General features: G+C 47.9%; 1 protein-coding gene across 12 annotated transcripts in view; it reads left to right on the forward strand.

The window, feature by feature from the left end:
• The window catches only part of LOC113905683 (F-actin-monooxygenase MICAL2), a 244,589-nt gene that overhangs the window by 100,150 nt on the left and 128,021 nt on the right, over positions 1-16,418 (forward strand). For all 12 annotated transcript variants that reach the window (XM_027563290.1, XM_027563291.1, XM_027563293.1 and 9 more), the window contains exons 6-12: positions 961-1,062; positions 4,572-4,727; positions 7,734-7,834; positions 12,089-12,346; positions 13,522-13,637; positions 14,466-14,592; positions 15,681-15,771. In XM_027563290.1, coding sequence (XP_027419091.1) covers positions 961-1,062; positions 4,572-4,727; positions 7,734-7,834; positions 12,089-12,346; positions 13,522-13,637; positions 14,466-14,592; positions 15,681-15,771 — 951 coding nt within the window. The remainder of the gene's footprint in view (positions 1-960; positions 1,063-4,571; positions 4,728-7,733; positions 7,835-12,088; positions 12,347-13,521; positions 13,638-14,465; positions 14,593-15,680; positions 15,772-16,418) is intronic.

A 16,418-nucleotide genomic window follows, 5' to 3' on the forward strand; every position in this document is an offset into this window, starting at 1 on the left:
TTTTAGTATTTTATAAAAATTCTGATCTTTTATGTTCACCATGGCCAGAGTTTGTTCATGATGCCTCTATATCTTAATATCAAACTCTTCTGCTGCTGGACAGGGCTTTCAATTCTGGGTCCAGTTTTGTGTCAGAGACCTTGTAGTTTCACACATAGGTTACAATCCTGATTTCTCCTGTCCTTTGCCCAGAATATTGACATTTTAGGGGAGACATTAGTTGGCTTTTGTGGCAGGACAATATGTGTGATTTGACTCACGTCAAATTATGTGCTCTTAACCTTTGCCAGATCCCTGTGTGCTGAGCTTAGTTGCTCAGTTGTTTCTGACTCTTTGCGACCCCATGGACTGTAGCCCGCCAGGCTCCTCTGTCCATGGGGATTCTCCAGGCAAGAATACTGGAGTGGGTTGCCATACCCTCTCCAGGGTCTCAAACCAACCCAGGGATCAAACCCAGGTCTCCCACATTGCAGGCAGATGCTTTACCTTCTGAGCCTCCAGGGAAGCCCAAGAATACTGGAGTGGGTAGCCTGTCCCTTCTCCAGAGGATCTTCCCAAACCAGGGTATCCTGAACTGCAGGCAGATTCTTTACCAGCTAAGCTACCAGAGAAGCCCTCCCAGATCCCTAGTGGGTGTTAAATTCTAATTATGGGTAACCAGCAAGATTTCACCTGAGAATTGTTTCATAGACTCCCAGCCTTGATAGAAACCAGTAAAACCAGGCATGGAATTGGCACTGCTGATTTACCTTTTCCTGGACTGAACTGAAACTAAGCCAGAAGGGCTCCAAATACAAGTGTGAATCTGAACAGTCTGGGTCTGTCCTTTGGAGCCTCTATCTGGGGTGCCTGTACCTGGTGGCATTGTCCATTTCTCATGGCCAACACAGGGAGGGGCATGTAATCACTCTGTCCTCCCATCTCTCACTGCCAACTCATCTCATTTTTCTGTCCTGGCAGAAATTGGCTGGCGGGCAGAATTTCTCCCTGTAGATCACTCTCTGTCGGAATTTGAGTTTGATGTCATCATTGGCGCAGATGGCCGCAGGAACACACTGGAAGGTGATGACTCTTCTTGGGGCTGAGAATGGAGGGATGGGGGTGGGAAAGGGTGTATCAGGAAAGGCAGGGAGAATGGGTGTAAGATGGTAGGTGCCAAAGCTGGATTGGGGGTCTTGATAGAAGGGCAAACTGCCCTGCTCTGCTTGAGGCTGAGTATTTAGAGAAAACCACTTAATTCTCTTGGAAGCTCTGTAATTTGTGAAGAATAGGACCTCTCAGAACATTGCTATAAGGACTGGTCTAAGACTCATATGTAACCATTCTTTTTAAAGGTTAAACATCATGGAAATTAAAAGAAAAAATCAATATACATTTATTGAACACCTGCTAATGTGCAAGCCAGGGTGCTAAGTACTTTCATACTTCTTCCAACTAAGAGAATCATTTTATACTGTTGATGGTATTGGTTTACTGTGAAGTAGAATACACTAGGAGGAGGACCTCATCTCTTCTCATAACTTTACAGCACGCTCACTGCTGGGTAGTAAGATAAGTTTAGCCCAAACTGTCAAGGAATAAAACCACACCTCTCTGCTTCTAAGTTTGGAAGCATAACACGTTTTTTAGGGGAGAATCTAGAATCTATTAGGACCCTGGTTTGAAGGCCAACTGGTCCCACATGGCATCTCTTGGGCTGAGGACAGGTCTGTTTTTCAAGCTTGCCTTGCTCAGAGGCTACAGCCTGCAGATGTCTGCCGGGGAGGGCGCCTGGGGACAGAACACCCTCCCAGAACTGGGGTTGACCTGCCAGCCCTCAGGAAGTGTGGTCCTCCTAGCCAAGGCCCTTCCCTCCTACTCTACAGTGCTGCTCCTTTCCTCTCTCCACTTCCACACCCACTTCCCCACCTCAAGCAAGCAGTATTGGATACCGATCAAGAAAATGTTTAAGCTGCCCACCTGAATGTTGTACTGTTAGTTTATGAGGTCATTCTGATGGTTTGTAAGTCTGAATATAAAAGTCCAGGATCCACGCCCACCTTGAGGATGGTTTGACATTTTGTTAACAGAAGTAGGGCAGGAAGGGGAAGAACCATCTGAGCAACTTAAGACCAGGTAAGCAGACGAGATCAGACTTCTCAAATGGCACTCTTGGCACCGGGGCCAGGTAGTTTTTTGTCGTGGGGACTGTCGTGTGTGTGGTAGGATGCTTAGCGGCATCCCTCACCTCTACCCACTAGATACCAGCAGCGCCCTTAGTCGTAGCAAGCAGAACCGTCTTCACACTTGGCCAAACGCCCACTGGGGGGCAAAATCACCTCCAATTAAAAAATACTAGAGACTATTGGCCATTATTGACCACTTCCACAAAGGTCTAATGAAGAACCAAAATGAGGGAGTGTTGAACAGAAACTCAAGATGTTTAGTCAAAGAGATTTTTGGCAAAGAAGTTTGGAATCACCACGCTAGTGGTAGGAACCTGCCTGCCAATGCAGGAGACATAGGTTTGATCCCTGGCTTGGGAAGGTCCCCCGGAGGGAGGGCATGGCAACTCCACTCCAGTATTCTGGCCTGGAGAATCTCCTGCAGGGAGAAGCCTGGAGGGCTACAGTCTATAAGGTCACAAAGAATGGACTGGAGCAATTTAGTATTAGCATGAGTCTTAGCATATGCAAAGGGGAGGGGAATCCCCACTGGTGCTGAAGACAGTGGTTATGTCTGCTAGCAAGATAAATGCCTTGAGTTAAGCAAAGTAAACAGCAGTCAGTACCTGGGGCTGAGGTGGAAAGGAAATTCTGGACTGAAGGAAAAGACAAATGCTAAAAAGTAAGAGGATTAGAAGGTGGTGGTCCATTGAAATGGGACCACCTGTTGGTGATCCTGTGTGTAATCCCCCGTGATATTGTGATTTATAATAAGGCAAATATATCTGGGTCTTTGTCCCCTTTCTGGCACAGCTCCCCAAACCCTTGGAATTTCCTGAGTGATGAGAGCAAGAAGAGCATCTTTTGTTATGATATTTGTCTGTGGTTCCTGAAAACATTTCAGAGCCATAAATGTGAAATGGCTGTGTTGTTATTCATAACAAGCTCCTTTCCACCACACCTGAGTGTATGTTAATAAAGTGAGTTTTGGAAAGCACCTAAGAAAGGGAGGGGACTGGTTGCCAGGAGAGCCAAAAAAAAATGATTAGAGGGTTGGAACTTTTAATCCTATCCCCTGACCTCATGGGAGGGGAGAGAGGCTAGAGATGGAGCTCATTGACCAGTGATTTAATCACTCATGTGTCTGTAATAAAGCCTCCATTAAAAAAAAAAAAAAGGAAAGGAAAGGGTGTGGAGAGCTTCTGGGTTGGTGAACAAGCGGAGGTTTGCAGAGAGTAGAAAGTAGCGTGCTTGGAGAGGGTGTGAAAGCTCGGGCTTTCCCTACACCTTGCCTAAGCATCTCTTCCACTTGGCTGATCCTGAGTTATTCAGTAAGATATTCTCTGAGCTCTGAGAGCCACTCTGGAAAAATAAAACCCAGGAGGGAGGTCTTGAACCTACAATCTAGAGCTGGTTAGTCAGAAGCATTGGTGACGACAAGGGCTTGTAACTGGCATCTGAAATAGAAGACTGTCGGTGGGACTGAGCTCTTAACCTGTGGGATCTGATCTTATCTCCGTGTAGGTACTGTCAGAATTGAGTTGAAGTGTAGGACACACCACTGCTATCCTGAAATTGCTAGTTGGCATGTGAGGGAAAAGGAAAAAACAAAACAAAACAACAACCACATTGTAATTGGATGCAGAATTCTTACGGCCATTAAAAAAGTGATTTCAATGCACACCATTGAAAGCTATAAGAACCTCAGTTAGTCACTGAACTAAAACAATTGCAAGTTAGAATTCCATCTATCCATTATACATATATGGAGTGAGTACTAAATGCCAGTCACTGTGGACTGGAGACTGAAAGAGAATTTGTTAAAAATCTCTGTCCCACAGGAATTCAATCTCATAATTCTACTTATCAAATGGGGAAAAACATGAAATATGCTAACACAGTAGTTTTAATTATGTAAGTTTAAATTGCCTGTGGGTCTTTCATGAGCCTACCTTGCAGCAATGTCTGTATCTGCTTCTTCTAAAGATAATCTTTCCATGGGTGGTGGTGAGGGATGGGGGGGTGGTTTCAGGATGGTTCTAGGGCATTACATTTATTGTGCACTTTATTATTATATCCACTCTACCTCAGATCATCAGGCATTAGATCCCAGAGGCTGGGGACCCCTGTTGTAAAGGATGAGCCCTGTGATTGTCCACTGGAGAAGCACACTGTTGTTTTGGAAGCCTAACCAGGATAATTGGTCCCAGAAATTTGGGGAAAGGAACAGGTCCCCCTGAGAAAGGCCTCCAGTGGGTTTCTTCCTCAGGGACAAATCTTAGCATTTCTGTCTGCCTTTATACTCTAGATCCAAAATTCTGGTTTCACTGTCCCATGGGCCATCTGAGAGTAGCTTTCTCAGTAATCTTTTCCAGTTTTCACATCAAATCCAGAAGAAAGACTCACTTTTCCCTTTTCCTCACACAGGGTTCAGAAGAAAAGAATTCCGTGGGAAGCTGGCTATTGCAATCACCGCCAACTTCATCAACAGAAACAGCACAGCTGAGGCTAAGGTGGAAGAGATTAGCGGTGTGGCTTTCATCTTCAATCAGAAATTTTTTCAGGATCTTAAAAAAGAAACAGGTTGGACCTTCACCTTTCTCCAAACCAGGCTATTGTTCATGCTTCTCTGTTCTGTATAGGGGTTGGAGTGCGGTGGAATGGGGAGGGGTGGGGGCACTTGGCTTTCCTAACTCTTGGGACCGAGAGACTCATTCTGGTAAAGTGGAAGCAGGGGTTTCTCTTTAGGATAATAATGGACAGAATTCCTTCAGGGACAGGAAGGATTCTTGAGGGAAATTTCTAGATGTTGTACTCGAAAATAGATAACCATTTATTTAACCATCTATATGCAGGAGACATTTACTGATTGCCTGTCATATTTGTTCTTGTTCAGTCACCAAGTCGTGTCTGACTCTTTGTGACCCCATGGACTGCACCATGCCAGCCCTCTCTGTCTCTTACCATCTCCTGGAGTTTGCACTCAATTTCATGGGATACACAGTTGAGGTTGACATGGTCTCCTCCCAATAGTGGCACCTTGTCTGGGGAGAGACAGCCGCATAAACCATCCTAAAATAGGCTAGTGAATCTATGCCCTAAGTCAGTGTGGGGTTCCAGGAGCGCTCTGATGAGGAACCAGTAACCTGTAGGTGGTCCAGAAAGAGGCATAGGTGCTTTTATCAGTGTGCCAGCTGCCCTTCCCTCCAGGGATGGTCAGGGATGTGGAGGGAGGGTCACGACACCCAACCATGGGACTTGGAGAAAGGACTCATTCATTTCCTCAACAAATATTTATTGAACACCTACCATCCATTTTCCAAGGGCATGAGATAGAGGGGTTAGCAAAACAAACAAAAATCCCTCTTTCAGAGTTTATATTCTATAGGTGTTGTGGGGGTGGGGGGTGACCATCAATAGTCAAATCAATTACTAACATGTCATATGGTCTGTAAGTATAGTGGAGAAAAAATCATGCAGGGTGAGGGAGAAGCGTGAAACTCCTGTTCCAAATTGAGTAAAATTCAGATTTTTTTTCCTTTCTTTTTAACCTGACTTTGAAATATATATATGTCTCCTTGAAAAGGCAGTGTAGCAATGTTAAATAAAACTTTTATACTAAAAATAAATCATTAACACCCAGCACCGCCTAGCCCAGGAACAATCATTTTCATGTAGTCCTTTTCGGTACTTCTCCACTGGCATCCTTACTTTTTGCATGGCTGGAGCTTTCACCATAGTGTCAATACTGTTATTCTGCTTTTCTAATTCAGCATCACATTTTAAATGTCGTCCATGGTCCCCAGTCCTCCTGACAGTCAGGTTTGTTTGGAATAGCTCATGCAGTGCGTATATTGTCACTCACTGCTGAAGCATTTAAACCAGGGGTTGGCAAACCATGACTTGCCATGCATTTTTGTATTGCTTTCAACCTGAAATGATTTTAATATTTTTAAATGGCTGTAGAAATATCAAAAGAGCAAATTTAAAGGAAAAATAAAAAATTTATGAATTCAAGTCTCATTGTCCATCAATAGAAGTTTATTAGAATGCAGCCAGGCCGGTTTGCTTACCTTGGTGCCATGAGGGCTTGCAACACAGACCAGATAGCCCTCAAAGCCCCAAATATTTACTCTCTGGCCCTTTATGGTAAAAGTTTGCGGACTTCTGATTCAAACTTTTCAGTTATTTACTGTTACTGATAAAGCTGCTGTTGGATTATTTCCGTAAGGTCCTTTTCTAGGAATGGGATTAGTTATTGAGCCAGACTCTGCCTCTCACTGGCCAGTGATGTGTGTCCACTGCATGACCTTCTGAGGGTCACCACAGTGGCATTATTTTTTAAAAAAATATTTCCTCCCAGCATATTATGCCCTTTTGAATGATTTAAGAATTCTCCCGCCCTCCCTTCCCCTCAAACACCAAGACAATAAACCAACCACCAAATATAAATTATAACAGGATGTTGAGTGTGTTTTTCCAAATATTTCAATGAGTTCCTTCACACTTTGTTGCGGTCGTCACCTTTGGCCTTTTTTTGACAACAGTGCCCTCACAGAGTGACAGCAGTGAATTTCCTGGATCCTCTGGGGGGCCCTAGGCATGGATGGCTGTTTCCTATTTAACAGTAATAAAGGGGTTTCCATGGTTACCCAGCACGCCTCTGTGATAACTGCTAAGTTGCCTTAAACCTGTTCCTTTTTCTCCTAAGAAGCCACACCAGTGGTTCTCAAACGTGAGGGTGAATCAGAATCACCTGTAAGGCCTCTTCAAGCACAGATTGCTGGCCAGACCCCCCAGAGTTTCCCATTCTGTAGGCTGGGGTCAGGCCCCAGTTATTTGCATTAACAAGTCTTCAGGTGATGGTGCTGGCTAGAGAGCCTCCTTTGAGAAACACTGAGCTAAGCTGTTATTTTATGGCATTGTTTTAAATGGAGAAACCTAGCCTAAAAAGTCTTTCGCAGTTGGTGGAAAGTACAAAAAGATAAAATCCAGTCCTCTGACTTGCTCTACCAGAGCCACCTGGGTTTTCACACGTAACAGGAGGATGGTAGAAATGTCTCTTCGGCTTTGGAGAATTCACGTAGCTCTTGCATTTCTGTTCACATGGAGGAAACGGTGGATGGGACTTGGATTCAGACACACTATGGTTCAAATCCTGGTTCTGTTGCCACTTAACTGCCGTGCCACGAACAGCACTGTGCCTTTCTGCAGCATGTGCTCAGCTCTGACTTGGAAATACTGGTCCACAGCCCCAAAGAGCTTTGTGAGTTTGAAAAGAAATAGAGGCTTAATCGTATTGCATTATATAAATACATCAAATCAATATGTTGAACATCTTAAACCTGCACAAAGTTATATCTCAATTTAAAAAGAAAATAGTATCTTTGTGGGACTACGAAGGCTGTGTTGACTTGGGTAAATTCCGGCACTCGACTTTATCTTTGCCAGCCTTCTATATCTTCAAAACTTGTCTAACACAAATATTTTGCAGATAAATAATGAGACCTATAATGAGACAAAGCAGGACTCCTAACACACAGTAGGCGCTGAAGAAGTAATATTGTGTCCATAACCTTCTCTTTTCAGGGATTGATCTTGAGAACATTGTTTACTACAAGGACTGCACCCACTATTTTGTCATGACTGCCAAGAGGCAGAGCTTGCTTGACAAAGGTGTCATCATTAATGTATGTATCCCTTATCTCTTGGCTGTGTATGGATCCTGTCTTTCCCTTTGGGACCTGGGCTGGCAGCATCAGCGAGTGTGGGAGTAGAAACTGAGTCGGGATGTGGGGTGGGGACTGTAGAGGAAGGCACCACCCCCCACCAAGTCCTCCTTGGTGGCGCATGAATGTTGGATGGAGGAGCCCACACTAACAATAAGAGGCAGGGGTGTTCCTGCAGAGAGCTGGATGAGGGGGTTGCTGAGATTCTCACCCAGGTGTCAGTGAGGGTCTTTACCATGTGTCTCATTTACCCCTCCTTCTTTTCTGGGCTGTCACACATAATTTGGAGGCAGATAGTGGTTCGTTGTCCTAGTGGGACATGGGCACATTTACCTGTGAATTTCACGCTGTGGCCCCATTGTCAAGGTCTGGGGGAAAGGGTTATTGTAGTCAAGAAGACTCAAGTTGAATCTTGGCTCTGCCATGTATTAACTCAGGACTGTGACTAAGCTGCTTGTCTTCTCTGAGCCTCAGTCTTCTCATCTGCAGAATAGGAATAATAGTTTCTATTTAAAAGGATTGTTCAGAGGAATATATTTTAAAACGTATGCAGAGCACTGACATGTTGCAGGTTTGTAGATTCCCTCCGCAACTTCTCTGCCTGGTTTGCTGCTGCTTCTAAGTCTCGTCAGTCGTGTCCGACTCTGTGCAACCCCACTGACGGTTTGGACACCTGCTTTTTTGACCTGCTGTCCTTCCTGGCCTCTGCTTCCTGCTTTTGCACCTTCCTGCTTATACAGAGAGCAGGGCTGCAAGGAAAGAGCACATGGAGTGACCGGCCCTGGGCTGACAGCTTCTTTGATCAGGTTTCAATCCTTCCAGAGCCCTGGTTGCTGCCGCCACTGCTGCTATGGCCTTAAGATAAGGATCATGCAATCCAAGGTCAGCCTGCTCTCAGGGGGTCGGCCTGTAGCCCAGGCAGCATGGTGACCATTCATTGATGCTTGTCAGAGAAGAATGCGCCTATCCTCATGCCAGCTTGTGCTGGCAGCCCGCTGGGCGGCTTTAGTAACCCAGCCCTCCCCTGGGCCTCCTCTGCATTAGCTCAGGGCTTTGCTGAGAGCCTGAGTTGCTGGACAGGAGGCTGGGAATGGGAGGGGGGGTAGTGAATGAAGCCAACTTAGCCCAGTCAGCGGCTGTGGGTTTCAACATCTGGTGCCCCACTACTGACCCGGTCTGGGGGAGGTAAGGCCGTGCCCCCTTTTTCCCTCTGCTCCACAGATGTGCCTCCCAAAATTACCTCCTCCATTGGGATGCCTGTGTCAGATAGTGAAGGACTATTTAGGGCCCCAGGTGCAGGTACAGTGGGTACCTTGGCTTGGAAGGAGCTACACAAGTTCTTCTTAGCCCATCTCTGGGGAGTCAAGCCAAGTTTGAATTAGGGTTCCCATGTCACTGGCTGAAAACTCTGGCCTTCTGGGATGCTGAGGTTCCTCCTGGTCATCCCAGGGTGTTTGTCCTGGCCACAACATGTTGCTCACGGTGACTTGATTTTTTGGCATTGCCAAAGCCCTTCCATGCTACCCTCAGGCTCTGTGCCATGGCACAGGTGGGTGGGAACTTTGAGCTTTGGTCCCATAATTACTGCAGGAGCTGGGGGCCCATGGTTGTCCCCATCAAGGCCTTCCTTCTTCCTCAGAGCATCTGGGAGCATCATCTGAGCTGGTGCAGAGGGTGCTTGAGATATAAGACATGAACTCTAGAAATTGGAGGCCAGACTGGACATGGGAGAGCTAGACACCATTTGGTTCAGGGGTCCTGCATGGAGTCTCCAGGTGTCCAGCCAAGCTCTATAGTATTTGCACAAGCCGAGAGCTGACCTGTCTACCCCAATCTACTTAAATTGCCCTTCTTTACTTGCTCCCAGAGGAATGGCAAATCTTGTTTTCTTGTCTGTATATGGGCCAGCATCTTCCTTGAGATACATAAGGTGTTGAGTGAATGTTTGCTGAATGACTAACTGACCTGCTTCCCCATCTATTCCTGCTGATCTCTGGGCCTTTTCCCGTGACTACCAAAGGGAGAGTAAAGTTTCTCCTATAGGAGCCCCGCCTCTGGGCTCTGAGCTGCGTGTGTCCCTCCAGGCCCCCGCCTCTCTGACCTATGAACAAGCAGGCTTGGTCTTAACCCCAGTAGAAGGGAGCTTGGAGGCCTAGAGTGTGAGGTGGACAGATGCACATCACAGTTGGTCTCCCTGTGTGGAGTCCACCCTCATCTGAAGCAGTGAACAGGTGTTGCCTAACCTTCTTTTCTGGTCTACAGCCTCCTTCCACCTCTACACCTGTTGGCTTCCCCACTCTTCTTTCATGTTTCCTGCTTCCCTCTCTCCCTCCCCACCTCCGTCTAGGACCCAACTTGTCTTCCCTAGGCCTGTGCAAAATGAGGCCCAAACTCACCTCCTTCCTGTGTCTTCATTTGGCTCTCCTTCCTCGGCCCTACCCTCTTTCTTATAGCCCCATTCCCACTTTTTTCCTCTCATCCTGTACTTGCCTGTTTCCTACAAGTCTGTTCTACCATCCACCCTCTCATCTGGGACCTCCAGCCCAGCAAGACCCCTTGGCTCCTCCCAGCAGCCCTGGGGGAGGTGGCTGTCATCCCAGCACAGCGGGGGTCCGCCCTTTGGCCAGGTCCCCACAGTCTTGCATGTGGCATCAGCGCCGGGTGCCACCTTCATCATACAGTGTCCACATTCATCCATCACCCAGTCCTCCATAACGGTGCTTGTGGCACGTTTTGAAGAGGGTATATTTTTGAGATTTCTCCATTCACCCTCCCATACCCTCTGGGAGGAGAGTGATCTTGTGATCTAAGAATAGGTATGAGAAAGGAAAGCCAGTAATAGGAGCTCCAGCTGTGACCCGACAAAAGGCTCTTGGGCCAACTCTGGGTTCAATTTAGTTGACGTGGTTTGGATGTGGAAATACTGGAATTTGGGGGAAATCATGGCTGTTGGGAAAACTGCCACAGTAGGTCGCTGTTTGTGGTTGAGGCTGTGCCATCTAAGACCTTTGTAAATGCTCATGCCGTTACTCTTGGGGCGTCGGGGATGCACTTCAGCACATACTGCGGTTTGGCCGTTATTACTTACTACAGACTGGAATCTCAGTCATTGTAAACTTCTAATTCCTAGGCCTTGGGCTAGGGAGCCATGTACACACTCTCATTCAGTTCTCACATGGTTCTATGGAGTAGATTTTGTTAATCTCATTTTGCAAACTCAAATTTTACAAATAAGAGTACGGAGACTCAGAAAAGTTCATTAACTTGCCCAAATTTACAGTCAATGCAATCAATAAACAGAGATGGAATCTGACCTGTTGATCTCACTCACGCAAGGCCCATGTTAGTCTTACACACTAGTCCTTGCCCGCGCCCCAGGGGTTTACATGTTCTGTGTCACCTTTTGGGAAAGGTGGTCTTTTCGTTTCTGTAGCCACACTATGAGCAGATTTGGCTCTGGGAGATGTCCTAGAGATCATCGCCAGTGTCCCTCCAGGGGGGATATCCTAGTCCTCTAAGCTCAGGGTTGTCTACCTCCCAGTGGGAAAGTGCAACATTAACACTCTAAGAGCAAAGCAGGGCCCTGAGGAGCCCTTAGCCTCTTGAGAAAAGGGGTAACTGACCCTGGAGAGAAACTTTGAGAGTTATGCCAATTACCCGTTTCTTTTTCAGATTTGTTTGCCACAGCATTTCTGGGCCACATTAGCTTAGCTTAGTCCATCGTAAAATCACTCCTACTCACTTGCTTTTTTGTCTTTTAATTTTACTGAACGTTATCATAAGAACCAGCCATATGACATATGCTTCTGCACTTCTGCAGGACCATTATTTACACTGTTCATTACAACACACTGCTCTCTGTCAAAATTCCTATGTCAGACAGTTCTTTTAGAATTTAGTGCCAGGAATAAATTGCCTCCCCTAGGAATGTCTATGCTTCCTTCTTTCTGATAAGGAAAGCCCTGTAACATATCTCATTTCCCTTTTGCCTTGGATGCCAGGAAGCTCAAAGCCAAATGTGACGCTTAATCATAACTCTCAACATTCCAGATGACTGGTTTGGTTCCTCTTTGTTCCCTGGGCCCCAGTTTTCCAGTTCTCTCTCAATTAGCCTTTCTGCAAATCCATTCCAAGTCCTTTCGCAAAGAAGTGGATATGACTCCTTGCCCTCTTGAGGGGCAAGTTGCTACGCTGCGCTCCTGTTCTTTCCCCCAGGACTATACCGACACAGAGACGCTGCTGCGCGCGGAGAATGTGAACCAGGACAACCTGCTTTCCTACGCACGTGAGGCTGCAGACTTCGCCACCAATTACCAGCTGCCGTCTTTAGACTTTGCCATGAACCATTACGGGCAGCCCGACGTGGCCATGTTCGACTTCACCTCCATGTACGCCTCCGAGAATGCGGCCTTGGTGCGCGAGCGGCAGTCACACCTGCTGCTCGTGGCCCTCGTGGGTGACAGCTTGCTTGAGGTACCTCCTGCGTTTGGATTCCCCTGCTTCCTGCTGGAAGATAGATCCCCCACTTTGCTTTTCTAACTGGCAGCATCTGCTGTCCTGAAGCCCAGGGAAAGGACAGGCTCTCAGCCAATTGGCAGGACTCTGACGAACCCATCCTGGCCTCAGAGCTTGCCCTTTGACTAAATTCAGAGGAGTCAACTCTGCCTATGTACCGGCAGGAACACTTTCCCTTGCCCTTCTGGTTTCTTCTGGGCTGGCTTCTCGGTTGGAGCACAAAATTTAGCAGCCCTAGTCTGGACTTCATGGGCCATCCTTCTTAGAGCTTGTAGATCCTGAGACTTCTTCCTCCAGTCTGTGGATCTCTGTGGACTTTCAGCATAGAGTTCATATAGGAGCAAGAAAGGAGTGTTGGCTCCAAAGTCCATGGCCTCCTTGCTCAAAATTCTTCCCAGAAAATCTGCAGATGCTAGCATTCTTAGATTAAATGAATGCTTTCAGGAGGGAGAAATTTTTATCTTAATGTAAGCACTGACCAAAAAATGCTGATGCATGTATGCCACGTTAGCATCAAATTTCAAACCATGCTTTGGGTGCACATGGAGCAGTTTAGTTAGAACTTAGCTTCGTGAATCCACGCTTGTTCATCCCGGTGTGCAGACTCTGACCTAAGCTCCTTGCGTAAGCCCTCAGCACGCCCTGTGCTGCTGTCCCAGTCCTCCTTCCCAGCTTTCTCTCTCAGCACTCTCCTCCCACGCTCTCTGCTGCACCCAAACCAGACAGGCTGTTCTGCCATCGGGCTCTGTTATTTTCCTACCACCAAGCCTTTGCTCTCTGTTCCGGAATGGATCAAGATCAGAATCCTATCCATTCTTTAAAATCGGCATGAACGTACCTCTTCTATGAAGTACTCTTTGATTATTTCTGTCTCCCTCCCCCAGGGTGGGTGGGAATCTGCCTCTGCCTTTTTGAGCCCCCACAGCAGTTATGCTGTCCCGTGTCATAGCACCCTTGCATAGACTGTATGCTACAGTTACTTGTGTTTGTGGTGAATCCCAGGGATGTGCCTGTCACCTCTCTGTCCTCCCAGTGCCTTCCATGGGCCTGGCAAACACCAAGTGCTGGATAGAATGGGATGGCAGGCTGGGAATCACTGGAATCAACTGGAACTTTGTATGTGTCTTTTGTAGCCATTCTGGCCCATGGGCACTGGCTGTGCCCGTGGCTTCCTGGCAGCCTTTGACACTGCATGGATGGTGAAAAGCTGGGACCAGGGCACTTCTCCCCTGGAGCTTCTGGCTGAAAGGTGAGTACTGACAGCAGAACCCTCAGCTGGAGGCAGGGCCGAGTCAAAATTCAGGCAGGAGAGGGAATGAGGCTGGATGAAATCTGGAGCCCCTACCCCGCTCTCTCTGCCTTCCCACATGTGGCCGATTTGACCTTCAGTATCCCCGTACCTCTGTCATGATCTACTTCCCTAGGGGCCAGGCTCTTAAGTCTTGGATGCCAAAGAGAAATCTTCATCTTTCAGGGCAGCCCTAAAGTTGGGGTTCTCAGCACTGCTGAGGAGCCAGAAGAGGTCTAGGGGAAGCTTCCATTGCAGCACTGAGTCCCACTCCGTGGAGGGTTCGGTGCTCTGACCTCCTAGGCCTCTTCCACTGCTGAGATCCTGAGCCTCCTCCCAGACCCCTGCTGTGGGCCACATGGCTGTGACAGCTGGTGGACTGGGAAAAGTCAGGGCTGGAGGGTGGGGACAGGCCTCTGCTGGTCTTGGGTGTGGAGACCTGTGGTCATGAGGGAGCAGCCACAGGAGGCTGAGTGGCAGTTATAGCAAAACCACAGGTCGCTGGGCTGCCAGCTGAGTCCCTGCCCTCTGCCCAGGGGAGGAGGCCAGCATCACCACCTCCCAGGCTCCCTCCTGCTTCCTCCCAACCCTGTTGACTCTCCCTTGCTTTATAAATCTCAGGAACCAGGAGGGCCAGGCGTTGCTGGGAAGGGTTATGCAAGCACATCTAAGAAATTCTTGAGAACAGGGGAAGCGGGGCGGGGGCCTGGGAGTGGTGGAGGGAAGGGGTGGGACCGAAGGCTCAAGGTTGCAAGAGCAATCTTTGACCCCAGCTCTGCCTCCCTCCAGAGAAAGTCTTTACCGACTGTTACCTCAAACGACCCCAGAGAACATCAACAAGAACTTTGAGCAGTACACATTAGACCCGGCGACACGGTACCCAAACCTCAACTCAAACAACATCAAGCCGAATCAGGTAAGGCCTTGCCTGGAGTCCTGTCTGGGTCACTGTGCTCTGAGTGGTAGGAAGGGGTGGTCACCTAAAATCTTGGCACAGTCCTGGGACCGAGGTCACCAATGCCTCTTGGCCTAAAGGTGGGGCAGTTCCTCTCTCTAGGAAAGCCACAGGGTAGTCAGCATCTCTAGCCCACAGGAAAGAACTGGAACATGTAGGTGTGTGTCCACATATGTACACGTATTTACATGTTTGCTAGTCACTGAGCACACGCACTGCTGAGCATGAAGAGTGAAAAGTGTTAGTCACTCACTCATGTCCAACTCTTTGCGACCCCATGGACTGTAGCCTGCCAGGCTCCTTTGTCCGTGGAATTATCCAGGCAAGAATTCTGGATTGGGCCATTGTAGCCATTTCTGGATTGGGCAGCCATTCCCTTCTCCAGGGAATCTTCCTGACCCAGGGACTGAGCCCCAGTCTCTGCATTTGGACTTCCTAAGTGGCACTAGTGTTAAAGATCCCTCCTGCCGATTCAGGAGACACAAACGAGAGGCGCGTGTTTGATCCCTGGGTCGGGAATATCCCCTGGAAGAGGGCACGGCAACCCACTCCAATATTCTTGTCTGGAGAATCCCATGGACAGAGGAGCCTGGTGGGCTACAGTCCATGGGGTCACAAAGAGTCTGACATGACTGAAGCAACTTAGCACATGCACTCCTGAACTGCAGGCAGATCTTTAATTGTCTGAGTCACCAGGGAAGCCCATTGCTGAGCATAGCTCTCTTGAATAATCTACTTGATTAAATATCAAGTCCTTTCCATCTGAGGTTCTAGAGTCTATTTTTTCTCTCTCTGACTTAGAGTCACACAAGCTCTGACCTCTTCAGTTAATAGCATAAAAATGGTGTGAATTTTAAAAATCAGCCAATTATCTATATTCACTCTTGACTTCCCCCACATTTGGGTGGATAACAGATTCATAGCTCTGTATTAGGTTGCTGGTTCCCTTGCCGAAGGTCGTGCCCTTCAGTGAGAGAGGAAAAGTCAGAGGCCCTGCGACTGGGATTTGGGGAAGAACTGGCAGACTGCTGTGTTCCCTCTCCCCCTAGGTGAAGCATTTGTACATTACTAAGGAGCTGCACCAGTATCCTCTTGAGAGGCTGGGCTCAGTGAGGAGATCCGTCGGCCTCTCCAGGCGAGGTAAGAGGGCCTCCTGGGACCCCAATGATCCAGTGACCTTGGCCAGGTGCCTCTCATCTCTGCCCTTCAGTTTCTTCACCTGTAAACCCAGGACAGGACAATACCAACCATAGTATCACGGGTTGAAGTAGAGGCAAGTGCTTGGTACATTAAAGTGAACTGGAATGACTTCCCTTGGACTTGCTTTTCTTCTCCTGTTTCCAGTCTGAGGAATCTTGACTCCTCAGTTAGATAACCAGCTCCACGTGCTTCGCTCTTTTACTGGTCTCCGGGGCCTGGCACAGCACTGGGCACAAGGCCGGCGCTCAGTGCAAAAGGAAAGGAGGGCTAAATGGCCAACTTCTCAGGGTCCATCCGGCTGTGCTCAGGTCACCATCCTGCTCAAAGAGGCACCAGTTGCCCAGACCTGTGTCCTGCCTGCCACTCCTCTCTGCCCTCCACATTCACACGCCCCACTGCTGCTGGCCCTTTGATAAACCATTTCACATAACATGGCAGCTTTTTCTAGATTCTTTGCCATGCCACGGTCCTTGTCTCTTCCCTGGAGACCTCCTTCTGTCTTAGACACTCTTCTAGAAGCAGTTCGTATGTACCTCCTCCATGACTCTCTTTGGTGAATTCCCTGGCACTGCCAGACTCTAGCAAAC

This window comes from Bos indicus x Bos taurus, chromosome 15 (genome assembly GCF_003369695.1).
Source record: "Bos indicus x Bos taurus breed Angus x Brahman F1 hybrid chromosome 15, Bos_hybrid_MaternalHap_v2.0, whole genome shotgun sequence".
NCBI lineage: Eukaryota > Metazoa > Chordata > Mammalia > Artiodactyla > Bovidae > Bos > Bos indicus x Bos taurus.